Source organism: Mercenaria mercenaria, chromosome 9 (assembly GCF_021730395.1).
Source record: "Mercenaria mercenaria strain notata chromosome 9, MADL_Memer_1, whole genome shotgun sequence".
Lineage (NCBI taxonomy): Eukaryota > Metazoa > Mollusca > Bivalvia > Venerida > Veneridae > Mercenaria > Mercenaria mercenaria.
Window position 1 is genome coordinate 48,655,968 of NC_069369.1, and position 16,347 is coordinate 48,672,314.

The 16,347-nt window shown below is 35.7% G+C and overlaps 1 protein-coding gene across 7 annotated transcripts in view; it reads right to left on the bottom strand.

Annotated features, from left to right (window-relative positions):
- Window positions 1-14,947, bottom strand: part of LOC123547069 (uncharacterized) — a 29,006-nt gene extending 14,059 nt beyond the window's left edge. For 2 of the 7 annotated variants that reach the window (XM_045333843.2, XM_053551356.1), the window contains exons 1-8: window positions 14,570-14,907; window positions 13,929-14,338; window positions 10,601-10,777; window positions 8,549-8,723; window positions 5,648-5,836; window positions 4,767-4,914; window positions 3,467-3,539; window positions 2,245-3,336 (exon numbers count right to left, since the gene is read on the bottom strand). In XM_045333843.2, the coding sequence (XP_045189778.2) occupies window positions 2,245-3,336; window positions 3,467-3,539; window positions 4,767-4,914; window positions 5,648-5,836; window positions 8,549-8,723; window positions 10,601-10,777; window positions 13,929-14,277 (2,203 nt within the window). In that variant the 5' untranslated portion in view covers window positions 14,278-14,338; window positions 14,570-14,907. Of the gene's footprint in view, window positions 1-2,244; window positions 3,337-3,466; window positions 3,540-4,766; window positions 4,915-5,647; window positions 5,837-8,548; window positions 8,724-10,600; window positions 10,778-13,120; window positions 13,277-13,928; window positions 14,339-14,569 lie in introns of those variants that run through there. The other 5 variants (XM_053551361.1, XM_053551360.1, XM_053551357.1 and 2 more) reach the window with 4 other exon arrangements.
- Between the last annotated feature and the right edge of the window lie 1,400 nt (window positions 14,948-16,347).

Below are 16,347 nucleotides of genomic sequence, written 5' to 3' on the forward strand. Positions count from 1 at the left end.
CCATCTCAATAAAATCATTTTGAAAGTTTCCATCAATACTTACTTAAATAATCCAAAACAAAACTAACACTAATATTTCTATTTATGTCTTTTTGTTAAACATGTTTCGGCTCAATGCCTTCATCAGTAACAACATAAATATACAGGAAATGACGTCATACAAAATTAAAACCTTTTTTAACTAAGATGTTTTACGCAATAAATTAAAACACGAATGTTCAAGGCATATCTTATCTGTATCTATAAGAATCAGACTATATTTCCTCTTTTGATTCTCTCTTAAACAAGTAAGAATTTAGCAGGTACAACTGGCGAAAACATTTGGTTATTAATTAAGAAATGTTTTCACGTTATTACATTATTTTATATCGCAATGGAAGTTATGTTTACTTTTCGACCTGGACAAGTTTTATATCTTGCTAATTTGAAAGAATCACTTGAATCATAGATATACCGGTTTTGAAACTTTAACGGGTATATTCAGCTACATTATAATTTGTGCTTCATTAAATATGTAATAATTGCAAACAATATGGTTTTACACGATACATGCATAACAATGGCTAACAGTTACAACATTTACATAGTTTACCGTCAGCACTAGAGTCGTCATCTGAAATTACAAGTCACTATTTGCTTTAATATGTTCAAATTTTCCAGTTTACGTGAACTCTTACAAATTTCTCAATTTTTAATTTTCGTGCCCTATATTGACATACAAGAACCTAAGACATGAAACATTTTAAGTTATATAATAGCGTATTTTTTAAGATTTTCAATTTGTGTCAAATGTCCACTACGTGCCTTTTTAAAATAATTTTCAAAGACGAGTATAATTTCTTTGTCAGTTCTACCCTAAAGTCACAATAGAGAATATAAATATCGTACTTTAGATAGAAAAGATCAGATGAAATGTTTTTTTCCCCCCAGATTTGTTTTTCTGGGATAAAACTATTTTTTCCGAGGCTAGTGGGGACGACTTTAGAACGGTCACCAATTCTTAAAGATATCATCTCCGATATCGAGGGTCAATACGTTTGATGATTGCAATACACCAATGAAATAACTGAGCCAGTACCTAATCAAATCCGGAAGAATAATCAATAGCTTATATGCAGTTTAAAACTTAGTCAGTGAAATAAATCTCTTTGACAAACAGTTTCATAACTTTTACATGATCGAGATCGATTGCACGCTTAATTAAAGGCGAGCCGTAGTTGGAATTTTGCGCATCTCTCCAGCATGAGTGGACATTAGTTATTTCTGCGCTCGTCCCTCAAGAGATTGATGAAATTTTCGAGAAAAAGTAAGAAAAATGACGAATTACAATTTGTACACGTAATAAAATTGCTAATTGGTCACTTATAAGTTGTAACATACTACATTGTATCATTTTCAGACAGTTAAAGCCATAATTTCTTGTAAGGGTTATTTCTAATTTTATTTAAACTGCACATAAAAATGAGCGCTGTATGATGATGCAGGTATATACGCAGAAAATCAGTTATCATACGTTTTACTCAACCATTATTGGAATATTTTCTCGGGCATAAGAGGTGTTTTTTATAATATTAAAATTATCTCCCATTTGTATAAAAATCAGCTGGAAATTACAGATGATGTACCACAAAAACTGTATCTTAAAAAGGATGTTATGTCAAAACATAATCTTTGGTGAAAGTTCTTTATTGACAAATGGGAAATTACTAATCGTTGATTAATCAAGTTCATTTCCCAGTGGGAAAGTAATTCATTACACCATCTATCGTCTGAAAATTACTGAAAATGCGCTTGACACATCTGTCGTCTCGTAATTAACGATTCATTTGGTATAGTTAGATCTTAAGCCCTTAATGTTCAGCAACATCCACTGGATGCATACGAAAGCTGAAATTTTTCAGAAAATAGTTTTATATTTTCCGATTTTTGTTTTGTTTTGAGGGAGACTCACTTTTAAGGCGTGTAACTCTATCAATATGAAACATTAAGCAAGATATTATCCAACATTTAGACTATTAATTACAATGTACAATAATGTTTCTTTGTGGTATCTGGAACGCCTGATAATTGTATTTGTGCCAATAGTGCTTAGTGTATCGCATAAGGTAATAAAATTGAATTACTGCAATCAGACATCTCTGCAAGACTCCAAAATATTGATGGATATGGTTAAATCTTTCATCATAATTCAAGTATACACCTACCCGTGAAGACCGTTTAAAATAGGACAAATATTTTATATACCTTGCGCGTTTCCGTTTAAAGCATTCAATTCTTGTAAGCCAATATTTGTTTGTCTTTCTTCAAGCTCTTGAAGCCTATCTTCCAATGCCCCCATGTCTAACCCGTCGTCCTCATTTCTCGTTGAAGTATGACCAATGTGGTCAGATGTGTCAGGCCCTTTAAAGCTTCTTGTTTGAATTGAATATGGATTGATCAAGTCGTACGAGTCTGCACCATGCTCATCGTCACTGTCAGTATCTTGTTTCTCAGCATATGGTAAAGTTACACTTTTACGTTTCTTGTGTAATTTATCCTCTGAATGCACTGTGAATTCAAGATTGTCAAAGTTTTTACTAACTTCACTGTCTTTGGTACTTTGGTTAGCATCAAAGATACTTAAAGATGAACCAGTCAGGTTTTTAAATGAACCACCACTTAGTCTCCTCACTGTAGAGTAAAGTGCTCCATCCACACTAGGTGCTAAAGAATGAAGATCTTCATTAGATGATGTTTGTCTGTTTTCTGTAGCTCTGAATGATCTTTCGGAAGATGAATCCTCATGCAATGTTCTTGGCATCATACTTTCTGTATTTTTTGTTTCATCTTCTTTATGAATAGATGCACTTAAATTGCTTGTGGATGCGTATCTTTCAGTATGTTTGTTAATCTTGGCATACATCATGTCTGGACTGTCGTAATCTCCATCTATGTCTTCTATATTAGCTTCTTTAACGGTAATGTCATGCTTAGTTAAAACAGTCCCTCTTTTAACTAAATGACTTTTCACATACTTGTTCTGAAGAGAGTTATCTTTAACGTCTTCGTCATGAACATATGCACGGTTTTCATTTCCAGTGTCTTGAATATCTTGTGCCCATTGGTCAAGATCGATAAGACTATCGGTATCATCTTCAGTGTTCATATTATGTACAATATCGTCGTTAGCACTACTAGTACCTTCCGGGTGAAGCTGTCTTTCACCGGGAAGAAATATCTCAGTGTGTAGTGTACTAGGTCTTCTTCTGCCAGAGAACAGATCAGAAACACTTTCAGCCTTTTTTGGAAGCTCATGGTGCTCAACATGTATATCTCGTAGACTCATCGTGCTTGAACCTGAAGGTAAGGGCATGTAAAGTAAATTCTGTTTAGACGAAAGGTAGTCATAAACAATTTGCTCTTTTTCTAAAGTATACTTTTAATGTTTATTTTTTTAATTAGTAACGGAATTCTTTAAGAAACACACCTGGTTTTATATGTCCGTCACTCCATGTGTACTCAGCATACAATTCTTTGTAAACAGGAAAACGACCCACATCCTGCATAAAATAATAAATTCTGGTATAATTATTTCACGTTCTACGCTAACTTTACAGATGATCATGTAATTTTACTTAACAATTAAAAAGAATAATTTATCTCATAATATTGCAATAAATTAAAACATACATATTTTCAGTAAAATCTATAAAAAGATCTTTTGGAAGCAAATAACGCAGTCAAGCAAAACAATAACAGACTCCGTTTTATTGTGTTCTTCATGAGAGGTAATGAAATGTTCAACACCTCTCACGTCCCTTTGCAGCCGCTAAAGTGGAATTCTATAACAGTAAAACGGAATGTAATCTCTGGATCAGAAAATATAACAACAATGAGTCCAAGTACAAGGGGATTTTTCAAAGGCGCCGAGCGACACTTTAAGTCTGCTGTTTTCATAGTTAATAAAATCTATAAGAAATTTCACTGTTTTGGATTTCGCGTCGTTTTTCAACAATATTTCTGTTTTGTAATGACAGGCAGTCAACCTAACCAGTGTTTTTGGATTCTGGGTCAGTACAAACCTGTTCTCCGCAAGTAACTTTTTAAATTCCCCACATGAATTAGAGATAGAGTACGAATGTCCGCCCAATTAGCTAAATAGGAGAGTGCAGACTACGGTCTGTGTGGTTGTGAGTTCGATCAGTGGGCGAGGCGTTGTGTTACAGTAGGCAGTTAACCTAACCAGTGCTGGATTCTGGACCAGTACTAGTTTCTTCGTCGCAAGTAACTACCAACTTCTCCACATAAATCAGAGGTTGAAGACGAATAATTCACCTTGTCTTTTATCAAATCGTCACGAAAACAGTACGCCACGCTCGGGGATTGAACTCGCGACTATGCGATACGTAGACTGCTCTCCATATTTGGCTTAAAACGAATCAAAACAAATTAATAGCAGACTCTGGTTTGATTGAGTCTGTTCATGAGAGGTAATGAAATATGCGACATCCACTGCTACCGGCTTAAGCGGAAGTCATCAAAGCAGAAGGGCCGTCTAGGCAAAGGGAAGTTAAGTTAATAAACTTTTATTTCAGACGTGAATTCACTTGCATATTGAAGTATATGCCTATAACAAGTCTTTGAACGGTTTTGTTTCCAGAGACTCCGCTTGTACCTTTTCGTCGTTATAGCATAGTTTTATATTATAGATAGAAAGGTGTGTTAAATTAACGGTTGTTTTCCCTAATATTATCATTGAGTTTCTAAGATAACGAAAAATTACACACCCGTAACGTTAGAATTAGATGTTTCTTTCCTTTCAGCACTTCCACAGCGTGAGCATGAGTAATGTTTTCAAAAGGAATTCCATTCACATCAATAATTTGGTCTCCTATTCGAACCCCGTTTTTGTCAGCCAAGCCTTCACGGTCAACTCTTCAACAAAGTAAAAATACGGTTTTACATTTTGTTTTTCATTTTGTTTCATTCTACTTTAATGCAACGGCATACTTAAAAGGTAAACAATAGTTTTGAACAACAGTTCCCCAGAAAAATCTTATATTTTCTTTTAGGTCTAATAAGTTAGATTCATGAGTTTGCGATTGTCTCGATATGATACTTGCCAAAGGGATCAGTTCATGCACTTCAATATCATTTACACTTACTGATGTTTACTGAGTGCTTCATACGCAAGATTTTCACTGGCAGTATTTTTAAAGTCTAATTTCCCAACCAATATACCAGTTATTTTAGCTAATTAAGTATAAAATTGTTGTAAACATACTTTGTCGAAGGAACGATGAAAATATAAGAAATACTATATCATCAAGGATTTTCACTGACGACTATATATTCTGTTCATGTTTATTTTCCAATGTCTATCCTACTTGTGCATCAAAGACAGATCGTAAATAAATGAATTTGGCATCTGAAGGCTGTTTTGAAACTTGTCTTTTTGTTTATATTGTTGCATAGTGCCAATGTATGTCATATGCAATTGTAAAATTTAAAATTAGATTCAAATTGAAAGGAACACTCCACTGTTTTCATATTAAAGGTAGGTAATTTCAAAATTCTTAACAAAAATAATCAAAGACACATTTTAATAGGGATCTCACTCTTAGTAACGGGCCACTTATAAAGTTACGCAATATATCATTTCGCCTACTTTGATACATATATACCAAGGCCATACTCTCTTCCACCTCTGATGTTGAAGCCCAGACCTCGATTGGCCTTCCCAAACTTAAGATTGATTCTTCTTTCAGGAACTTCCACGTCCAAGCCTCGAATACTGTGACTTATACCACATTCTTCAAATTCTCCTGATATAAGCTTCTTGTCATGAATATCATACCTTAAACGACAAGAGAGAGAGCTATTCAATGATAAATTAAACACAGGCAGGAGTAAGAGAGATAATCTAGTTTGACTTTACTCTAATGACTGATGGAGTTGACTCTTGTTGATCCTTATATAACAGGATCAGGATTCATGACAAATTGTGCATAGTTTCAAGCGACCAAAATCCAGGTCGTAACCCCATCACTTGTACATATCAGAAGTAATACATCATCCTCGAGGTATAGTGTTACATAAGCCCTCTACAGACGGTAGGTTTTTGTTGTACAACACTAATTATCTCAAAGATGTACAATTTTGAAATTGTACATTTTTCACATACAGGCAGTATTCCATTCTAGTATAAATCACAGAGATTTACCTAGCAAACATATAGTGCATCAGGTACTGAAAAGAATGTAACCATTCATAATAAAAATGATATTTACCTTTTTATGCCCCATGAATTTGATTACGCATGACACAAATAAGCCACGCCATGAGAAAACCAACATAGTGGCTTTGCGACCAGCATCGGATGCAGACCAGCCTGTGCATCCGCGCAGTCTAGTCAGGATCAATGATGTTTGATTTCAAAGTCTATTGCAATTAGAGAAACCGTTAGCGAACAGCATGGACCAGACTGCGCGGATGCTGGTCGGAAACGCATTATGTTGGTTTTCTCATGGCGCGGCTCAAATCATTTAACTTTTCAGTGTCATCCTTTTTCTTTTATGCATTAGAAGCCATTTTATATTCAGATTTGTGTTTATTTTTTGGGCAATTGTTTCTGGAATTTCATTCACTTGCCTCTTATCAACTAATTATTTACCAATTTGTTGCTTGTCAACGTGGGTGGTACGTAAGGTAAAACTTACGAAATAGAACATGTTCTAATCTGTAAGTCAAGACTTAGGATTTACGAAATCAAGGAATAGCATCATACACACGATAATATTTGGCTGTACATCTTAAATTTAATTGGTGTTGTACAACAAAAACCTACCGTCTGTAGAGGGCTTATAGAGAAAACAAAAACGAAACAAAAACAGACGGTAGGATTTAGTTGTACAACACCAATTAAATGCAAGATGTGCAGCCAAATTAATCATGTGTACGATGCTATGCCTTGATTTTGTAAATCTTAAGTCTCGACTTATTACAGACGGTAAGTTTTTGTTGTACAACACCAATTAAATTCAAGATGTACAGCTAAATATTACCGTGTGTACGTTGCTATTCCTTGATTTCGTAAATCTTAAGTCTTGACTTACAGATTAGGACATGTTCTATTTCGTAAGTTTTGCCTTACGTACCACCCACGTTGACAAGCAACAAATTGGTAAATAATTAGTTGATAAGAGGCAAGTGAATGAAATTCCAGAAACAATTGCCCAAAAAATAAACACAAATCTTAATATAAAATGGCTTCTAATGCATAATAGAAAAAGGATGACACTGAAAAGTTAAATGACTTGAGCTGCGCCATGAGAAAACCAACATAGTGCGTTTCCAAGTCTGGTCCATGCTGTTCCCTAACGGTTTCTCTAATTGTAATAAGAGTTTGAAAGCAAACATCATTGATCATGACCAGACTGCACGGATGCACAGGCTTGTCTGCATCCATGCTGGTCGCAAAGCCACTATGTTGGTTTTCTCATGGCGTGACTCATATGTGTCATACGTAATCAAATTTATGGAACATAAAAAGGTGAATATTATTTTTATTATTAATAGTTACATTTTTTTCAGTACCTGATGCACTATGTTTACTAGGTAAATCTCTGTGATTTTTATGAGAATGGAATACTGTCTGTATGTGAAAAATGTACAAATTCAAAATTGTACACCTCTCAGATAATTAGTGTTGTACAACAAAAACCTACCGTCTGTAGAGGGCTTTTTTACATGTTCTATTTCGTAAGCTTTGTCTTACGTACCACCCACGTTGACAAGCAACAAATTTAAATATTAGCTGATTATGAGGCAAGTGAATGAAATTCCAGAAATAATTGTCTAAAATATAAACACAAATCTGAAACAAAATGGCTTCCAATGCACAATGGAAAAAGGATGACACTGAAAAGTTAATTGAATTTTACCATGCGCCCCGTATTGTCCCCTACGTGCAATTCAAGGACGAACCCATTGTCTACCTCGTAAATCTCTAAGCTGCAGGTTATTTGCAGACATAATCACAATTACACACACAGTTACAATAATTCCATCTATATCCTGCATGAGATCCATTTTGGAGGGAAATCTTTTGGAATAAAACTCTGTGATTTATACGGGAGTGGAATACTGTCTAAAGGTGAAAACTGTACAATTTTAAAATTGTACATATTTGAGATAATTGTTGTTGTACAGCTAGAACCTACCGGCTGTGGACACCTATATTACGGTTATAGAATTTGTTCAGAAATCATTTCGTTTTAACTAAAAACCTTAAATTCTGCACATTGACTTTTAAAAGCTTCTGTTGCGAACATTGACTTTTCTATTTTCTGTTTAATAGATGTGTACAGTTGCCCGCTGGATGAAGGGAAATAATCTACTTTAACTTTACCCTCTGGGCTGATGGAGTTGACTTTTACTGGAAGGCCTTATTACGTAATTACATACGTTGGTACATGTGTTAAATGAAAACTAGAGGATTTTAACTGATAGTAACCAAAGAGATATCGCGTTGTCAGAACCAATACTTGCCCCTTATTATAAGACATACCATGACGTTTTCTCTCTCGACAACCGCCACTCTGGAACTTTCTTAGTCCGCTGAATGACAAGTTTGAGCCGATTAGAGCCGGTTAAAACCTTGATCGCGCTGCTACTGGCCACACCTCGTAGACTGATGTTGTTTACTTCAAGAATTTTATCCCCGGTCTCCAGTCCAGATTTTGCTGTAATAGAATTAAAGAAACTAAAACTGTAAAGACACTTCTATAAAATAGTTACCTAGTTATTTAGAGCTATAACAAAAATGTTTCAGGTAGGTGAATTTATGTATAGTCAATTCCATTTTAAATCAATTTTTTTTCCCAAATAAATCAACCAAAATACCGTGTGAATAAATCCTATCTCAGTTGTTGGTCGTGTGTGTGTGTGTGTGTGTGTTCGGGTTTAACGTCTTTTTCAACAATTTTTCAGTCATATAAACGACAGTGTCTACTTGTAGCAGTGAGCACAATGCCCAACTTTATAGTGCTGCCTCACTGGAATATCACGCCGTACACGTGGCATGATACCACACCCAGTCACATTATACTGACACCGGGCTGACCAGTCCTAGCACTATCCTCTTAATGCTGAGGAAGCTACTAGTACCATTTTTACGTCTTTGGTATGACGCGGCCGGGGATCGAACCCACGACCTCCCGCACTCGAAGCGGACGCTCTACCACTAGGCTAGCGAGGCGGTATATTGTTGGTCGTGGACAACTTTGAATATATACACATCTTTATAAGGTATCGATGTCTTATTGATACGGCTGGACGTACTAACTAATGAACACAAATCGACAACTATTTATATTGACAGCCCCGTAAAGCGTCCAAAAACACACAGACACTTAGGGGTCAGTCCCCATCCCACTTCCAAATATTAGTATCATTCTCTAACCTTTGTAAAACAAACTGCTCATAGGTGACCATAGACCATATTTAGTATTTACAAATGAATTTTTACAAGATTACAAGATGAGATCATATGGATAAGCACATATGAGCCGCGCCATGAGAAAACCAACATAGTGGCTTTGCGACCAGCATGGATCCAGACCAGCCTGCGCATCCGCGCAGTCTGGTCAGGATCCATGCTGTTCGCTAACGGTTTCTCTAAGTGCAGTAGGCTTTGAAAGCGAACAGCATGGATCCTGACCAGACTGCGCGGATGCATGGATCCATGCTGGTCGCACAGCCACTATGTTGGTTTCCTCATGGCGCGGCTCATATGATTAACAAGTTTATGTGTATTAACAGTACCATGCATTATGTTAAATAAGTACACGTTGTATTCATGTATATCTGAACACAGTATAAATGTGTACTACCACTAAAAAACTAGAAGTTTTTTAAACAATCGATTGTTATTGCATGACATGTAATAATAAATGTAGCTCTACACACACGCACGCACGCACGCACGCACACACAATTTGTTTATATATTTAGTCAACTTAAATGCATCTGATGAGGAGTTTTTAATTTTGAAGTATTTAGATCTATCTAAAATTAAATATTTTAGTGACAGTTAGCTGATGGGTATCTTTAAACATACTTAAATTGTAACAAAACATGGTCTAATATTTTATCTACGCTCGGGTCATTTAAATATGACAAAAAACTAGCTGATAGTTTGCAAGGGGTGGAGGAGGTGGGCCCTGACCACAAACTGTCTGTGTCTAAAATTAACCCCAGGTATCTTTATTAAAATGTGATAGACCCTTAGTGGGTGAATACGGCAAACAGTAGCGATTGTAGTATGGAGCTTTGAATATATAGGTACACTGCATAAAGATATAGCTTAGTGATATAGCAATGGCTTATACTTTGATAGATGCGATAATAGACTGCTGCTGTCTATACAGATATATACCAATAGCTTCCTTCTACAAAAATAAAAAATGCATCATTAGCTTGGTATTGTTTATATAAAGATTAACCAACAGCATTATGTGTATGACAGAAGTTTGGTTTTTTTTTGTGTAAAGATAGATCTATATTGGTGCTACAATATATATGCCATCCGAATAAAGATATAGATAGATGTAAATGTTACCAGCTGCACTATCTTCCTCTATTTCACTGACGTAGATCCCGAGGCCATGTTCCGAACCTCCACGGACACAAAACCCAAGACTGGGTTCCTCCTTTTCTCTATGGACTGTAAAGACCCTTACATCTTTAATACCTCTTCCGCTTGCGTTAGTGCTCGTACTGGCTATCGATCTGTGATCTGAAACAGTTTCAACTTTATGAAGAGGGCTGAAAGCGAAAGATGTCTTAGTGCAAACTTCTTTCTTTTTCACTGCTTAACACCCCAGTCACACATACGGCGCGGATAGCTAGGTCTAGCCACGGATAGAAACGTAGTAATCCGTACCTAAGCCGTACGGATTGGTACGGACTGATACGGATTACTACTTTAAGGTACGGTTCAGGTACGGATCGATCCGGATTACTACGTTTCTATCCGTGGCTAAACGTAGCTATTCGCGCCGTTTGTGTGACTGTGGTATTATATGAAGTGTCAGAGCCAGTAATTCATTAGAAAGAAAGAAATATGCTATGGCTAGATCTACAAACATATTTTTGATAATTCAGCGGCACATAACTCTGGATCTAATACGCCAGTCGGATCAAAGTAAAAGATTCGCAGCATTTAAATTTAACCCGACTTTGGACGAATCTAGATCTGCAGCCTAAAACGTGTAGTAAGTATAGAATGGTTAATACATTTATGTACATGTATATTAAAACCACAGTTTCAGTTCCTGTATATAATGACTGAAAGGATACGAAGACATTCTCTCAGAAGTCAGCCCTCACTACTTTACAAGATGAATAGCAAGGTTATATTATGGTAAAATTATGAGTCCCTTCCGTTTCTTTTAATTATTTATTTTCCCATCGCGGAAAAATATAATTAAAACTTATTATGAAAGACGTTGAATAGGAAATTTTAGAAACTATTTTTATGCTTTCTAACAGCATGAGTTTAGTGGGTTGTTCGATGAGGAACCTACTGTCTAAAGTAAGTTTATAGAAGTTTCTGAAACAAATTGAAATGTTTCTCCACAATTCCTATGAAAATCAATAAACCCTTTCTCCGACACAGAGATACCATTCTTCCACTTATTAAAGATTAATCGGGTGTATATCCTAGGTTGAACGTTCAGATATACGTTCAAGGGCAGATAACTCTTTTTCAATACTGGGGACCTATGACTTTTATTGCATATTTTTGTTTCTTAAATGATTGTCCTTCAATATCCAAAGTTTGAAGAAATTCTGTTATTGGGAAAAATTTTGCCCATCTCATATACAGAAACTCTCGCGAACGCTTTCAAGGCTGGTATATAGCAAAGGTATTTTGCCTTTCAGCTCTTTTATTGTCTTGTTTTTGTAAATTACAAATATATATTACATACGCGAGATAGTAAATGAATTACAAATACATGTACAGAACATAACATAACATAACGTAACATAACATAACATAACATAACATAACATAACATAACATAACATAACATATTAACATAACATAACATAACATAACATAACATAATATTTATTTCAAGCGAAATAAAAGCTTTTCCAAAATATCTTGGCTACTAAGCTTAAAACCAAGCAAAATAGTTGCCTGGCAGACTTTAAAGAGTGTGCATCTCAGCGCCTCTAGATCCGTCTGACTGGTTCATTGACAACACCCTTGATATTGTTTTCAAGCTTTTTGTATCAACCTATTCATATACAACATGTTGTTGGTTATGCAAATGATATTTATCAAGTAACACAATGTGCAAGTCAAATTATGTTGTGATATATTCAGTTCGGAAATAAAGAGTTAAATAGTTCTATGGATTTTTACTCTTGTTTCAACCAGCTGTCGTTTCATTTCGATCTACTGCGCTCGTCAAAGCGTCTCGACTTTCGTTTAGTTTACTTGATATGAGATGACAGCATTACACTTTACCTTACTTATGGAACGCCACAGCTGTCTGGGGTGGCTGCTTTCAAGTTTGTAATAAAACATATTTTAGAGACGTTTCATAATATAATAACTGAGAGGTAAATTATAGGAAGTACACTTCCAAATCCGAAGATGAAAAAACGTATTATACATTCTGAAATCGCCTAAACATATTCTCGTCTTTACCGACATTCACTGACGGAAGCAACCCAACCAGTAACGTCAATTCCATAAAACTGCTGTTATCAATTCTAATGTAAGATACACATACACGTGTATGAAAGAAAATGAAACGCGTTTCAGTAATATAATAATAACCTTGTTCATTCCTTTGCAAAGAAAGATTTGGCAAAGATTTTGTCATGCTCATTTTCTATGGTTTCAATTTCTTATTTTACCCATACTCGGGATTTACTCATGCTTAAAAAAGCTCAGATTTTATGAAGTTTTTAGATACGTCTAACATATTTTCTACAAATATAGGTATTAATTTGAAAAAAAAATGGGGATTACAGGTATTTGTGAGGTAAGTTAGCTGACTAATTATTAAAACAGCAACCATCCATTTAAACAAAAGAATCAAAGTAAATACAATATTCTTACCTAAGGTTGAAGGTTTCTTTTGTACTTTCATTCCGTTATCTCAAAACTCAAAAATATGTTAGCATCACTATACCAAAAACAAAAGCGCAGAACAATAGCTGCATTTGTTTTGTGTAATTACGGGTGGGAAGAATCCTATTGACTTCTTAATTACGCTGAATAATTGATGCGCTCTGTGTCTTACGCGGGGATATTTGATCAATACAAGTTTACGTATTATAGGGCTGATTATTGACGAATTGACGTGGTTATTATTTACTTGTTAAAACACAGATGAAGTCCATGAAATAAACAAACGTGTTTGTAAACATGGACGGATCCAAACGGAAGGGGAAGAAGCATCTATAGAAATATTTCGATGGCAAAATACAATACATATCTGTAGCCCTGTCCAACCACCTATAAACCGGGCCAGTCTAGTTTATAAGTGCAACAACACGGTTGACCCATTTAAACGAGCTGTATGTTATAATGCATCTAAATTATTTCCATTTATCATTATTTTGTGTGAAGGTGTACAGCTTTGGAGAAAATGTAAAAAAAAGTTCTTATGGTGTCCAACAAGTGTAACGCACATAATATATGCGGTATTTACAAAATAAGTGTATATCTTAAAAGCTCGCTCGACTCAACTTGTACATTCGGCTGAGAAAGCAGGCGTTTTTCGGCATGTTTGATAGACGAGTTACAAAAAAAAAATAAAGGACTGTTACATAGTGTAAAAGTATACATCCACATTGTAGTAAAAAGTCCCTATGTTATTTCCTTTCAAGTGCACGTTACTTGCTTCAAAGATTTGCACACTAACCTGGTATTTGTAGTAAATGAGCTTTCCTGTGTTGACGACGCCGACGGCGAAATTTCATTTGAAACTGAGTAAGTCTATCAAATTCGTCAAGATGCCTTTGCCATACAAAATACCTCACATACTTCAATAATTCTAATTTTGTATACGTTCTAAGGATTAAGTCTAGGCCCACAACCAGTCGCGCGACATCTCGACGCCTCTGATAATCTTTTAAAATCTTGTAAAGTATAAGTCTTTCTGGTTTTGTAAATAATATGTGGACCATTTCATTAAATTCGCGCATGCGCTGTCGTTGCATATCCTCCTCGTCATCCTCATGATCTGTTATAATATCTTCTTCTTCAGCCATTTCTATGAGTTATTTAATAGTTTCTCTAATGCGTACGTATCTAGCTTGAAGTGCTGCTCATCTGTAATTATTTTCATAAGGTTCTTATCAGGTGAAGCTTATTTGAGCCGTGCCATGAGAAAACCAGCATGGATCCAGACCAACCTGCGCATCCGCGCAGACTGGTCAGGATCCATGCTGTCCGCTATCAAAGCCTATTGCAATTAAAGAAACTGTTAGCGAACAGCATGGATCCTGACCAGACTGCGCGGATGCGCAGGTTGGTCTGGATCCATGCTGGTCGCAAACCCACTATGTTGGTTTTCTCATGACATGGCTCATTTGTAGATTATTTTAATTCCAGATATCTTAGAAAATATTTGATCTTCATTTGATGTCCCAACTTCACTTCAGTTCGATTGCGGAGCACATTTTAATAATGTGGGTCTTTAAAATGAGTTAGAAAACTAGAGTTAACGAATTAGAATAGAAGAAATACTACGCGTAGTATACAGTGAGTATCCAGAACAAAAAGTTACATCCAATCATTTACATGTTTGCAGAAGTTGCAAATCCTCAATACGAAATATTCATGGTTAGCTCATGTAGAACTTTGCCTCCACATGTAACAATCAAAGTCGATAAATTATGAGTAACATGTTTTGTATCCACACTGATTGATCACCTTATGCAGATCTTATTCTTTGATGTAGGCGAATGTATTTACCAGATGTTGACGATATCATTAGTCACCCATTGATTCTTTAATGGGAAATATATATGAGCCGTGCCATGGGAAAACCAACATAGTGGGTGTGCGACCAGCATGGATCCAGACCAGCCTGCGCATCCGCGCAGTCTGGTCAGGATCCATGCTGTTCGCTAACAGTTTCTCCAGTTCCAATAGGTTTTAAAAGGGAACAGCATGGAGCCTGACCAGACTGCGCGGATGCGCAGGCTGGTCTGGATCCATGCTGGTCGCACACCCAATATGTTGGTTTTCCCATGGCACGGCTCATATTTCCTCGTGCCATTTGGACTGTATCGGTACATTTTTAACGTCCCTAGTAAGAGGACTGACAATTTTATTATAAACTTTATATGAAACTGACAAAAGATTTCTATTTAGTAACTAAACTTTTGGAAGAGAAACTATAACATTAAGGTATTACATAAGATCGGACTTACTTATTTTAGATGTTTATAAATACAGTGTAGAGGATATTACATGAGTGCCTTTTCATATTGAATTTATTAAACGAGTTGAATAAAATATAATTCGAGGCTCTGCTGATAAAATAATAAAATGCGAGGCTCTGCCGAGCATTTTATCAATTTTATTCAACGAGTTTAATAAATTTAATGTGGAAAGTCACAAATGTTATATTCTTTTTATCACATGTTAGCTTTTCCTGTCGAAACATAAAAAAAATCTACTTTCTTTTACTATGTAAACAAGTCAATTTGACCAACGTCTCCTATACTGTAAACGACGTCGACGTCAAAGCTTTATTACACTATATTATAGTGTATTATCATATTTAAGTAATGGCTGTATTACACTCCCGCGACGTCAAACATGTGATAAACGGATTTATATAATTCAGTCGAAAAACACATTCATTTTAAGGACCACAGCTCTTAATGTTTTATGACTACAAATCAAATACTTTTTGAGATGCATGCAGTACAAACTTGTATGCCCTTTGTATATATTTTTTATTAAATCAAGGGCCATAACTCTGATCTGACCGACCGGATTCCCAAACAAAACCCTTGGTGCACAACTTCACATGTTGAATAATATTCCTATATTTTCATTACCCTAGGTAAAATATATTTTAAGATACGTGCAACAGAAATTTTGTACCTTTATATGCATATTTTTGACAAAGTCAAGGGCCACAACTCTTTCTGACTGAGTGAGAAAGTGTTGTTTTTTTTGTCAAAATGTGAAACTTTCCATCATACAAGTAGTGCCCCTCATAAAATGAGGCAAATCGGAGCGATTTTGTAAATCAAACGTGTCTTAGCTAAGATTTAGTGTACCGCCTCGGTCGCCTAGTGGTAGAGCGCCCGCTTAGAGTGCGG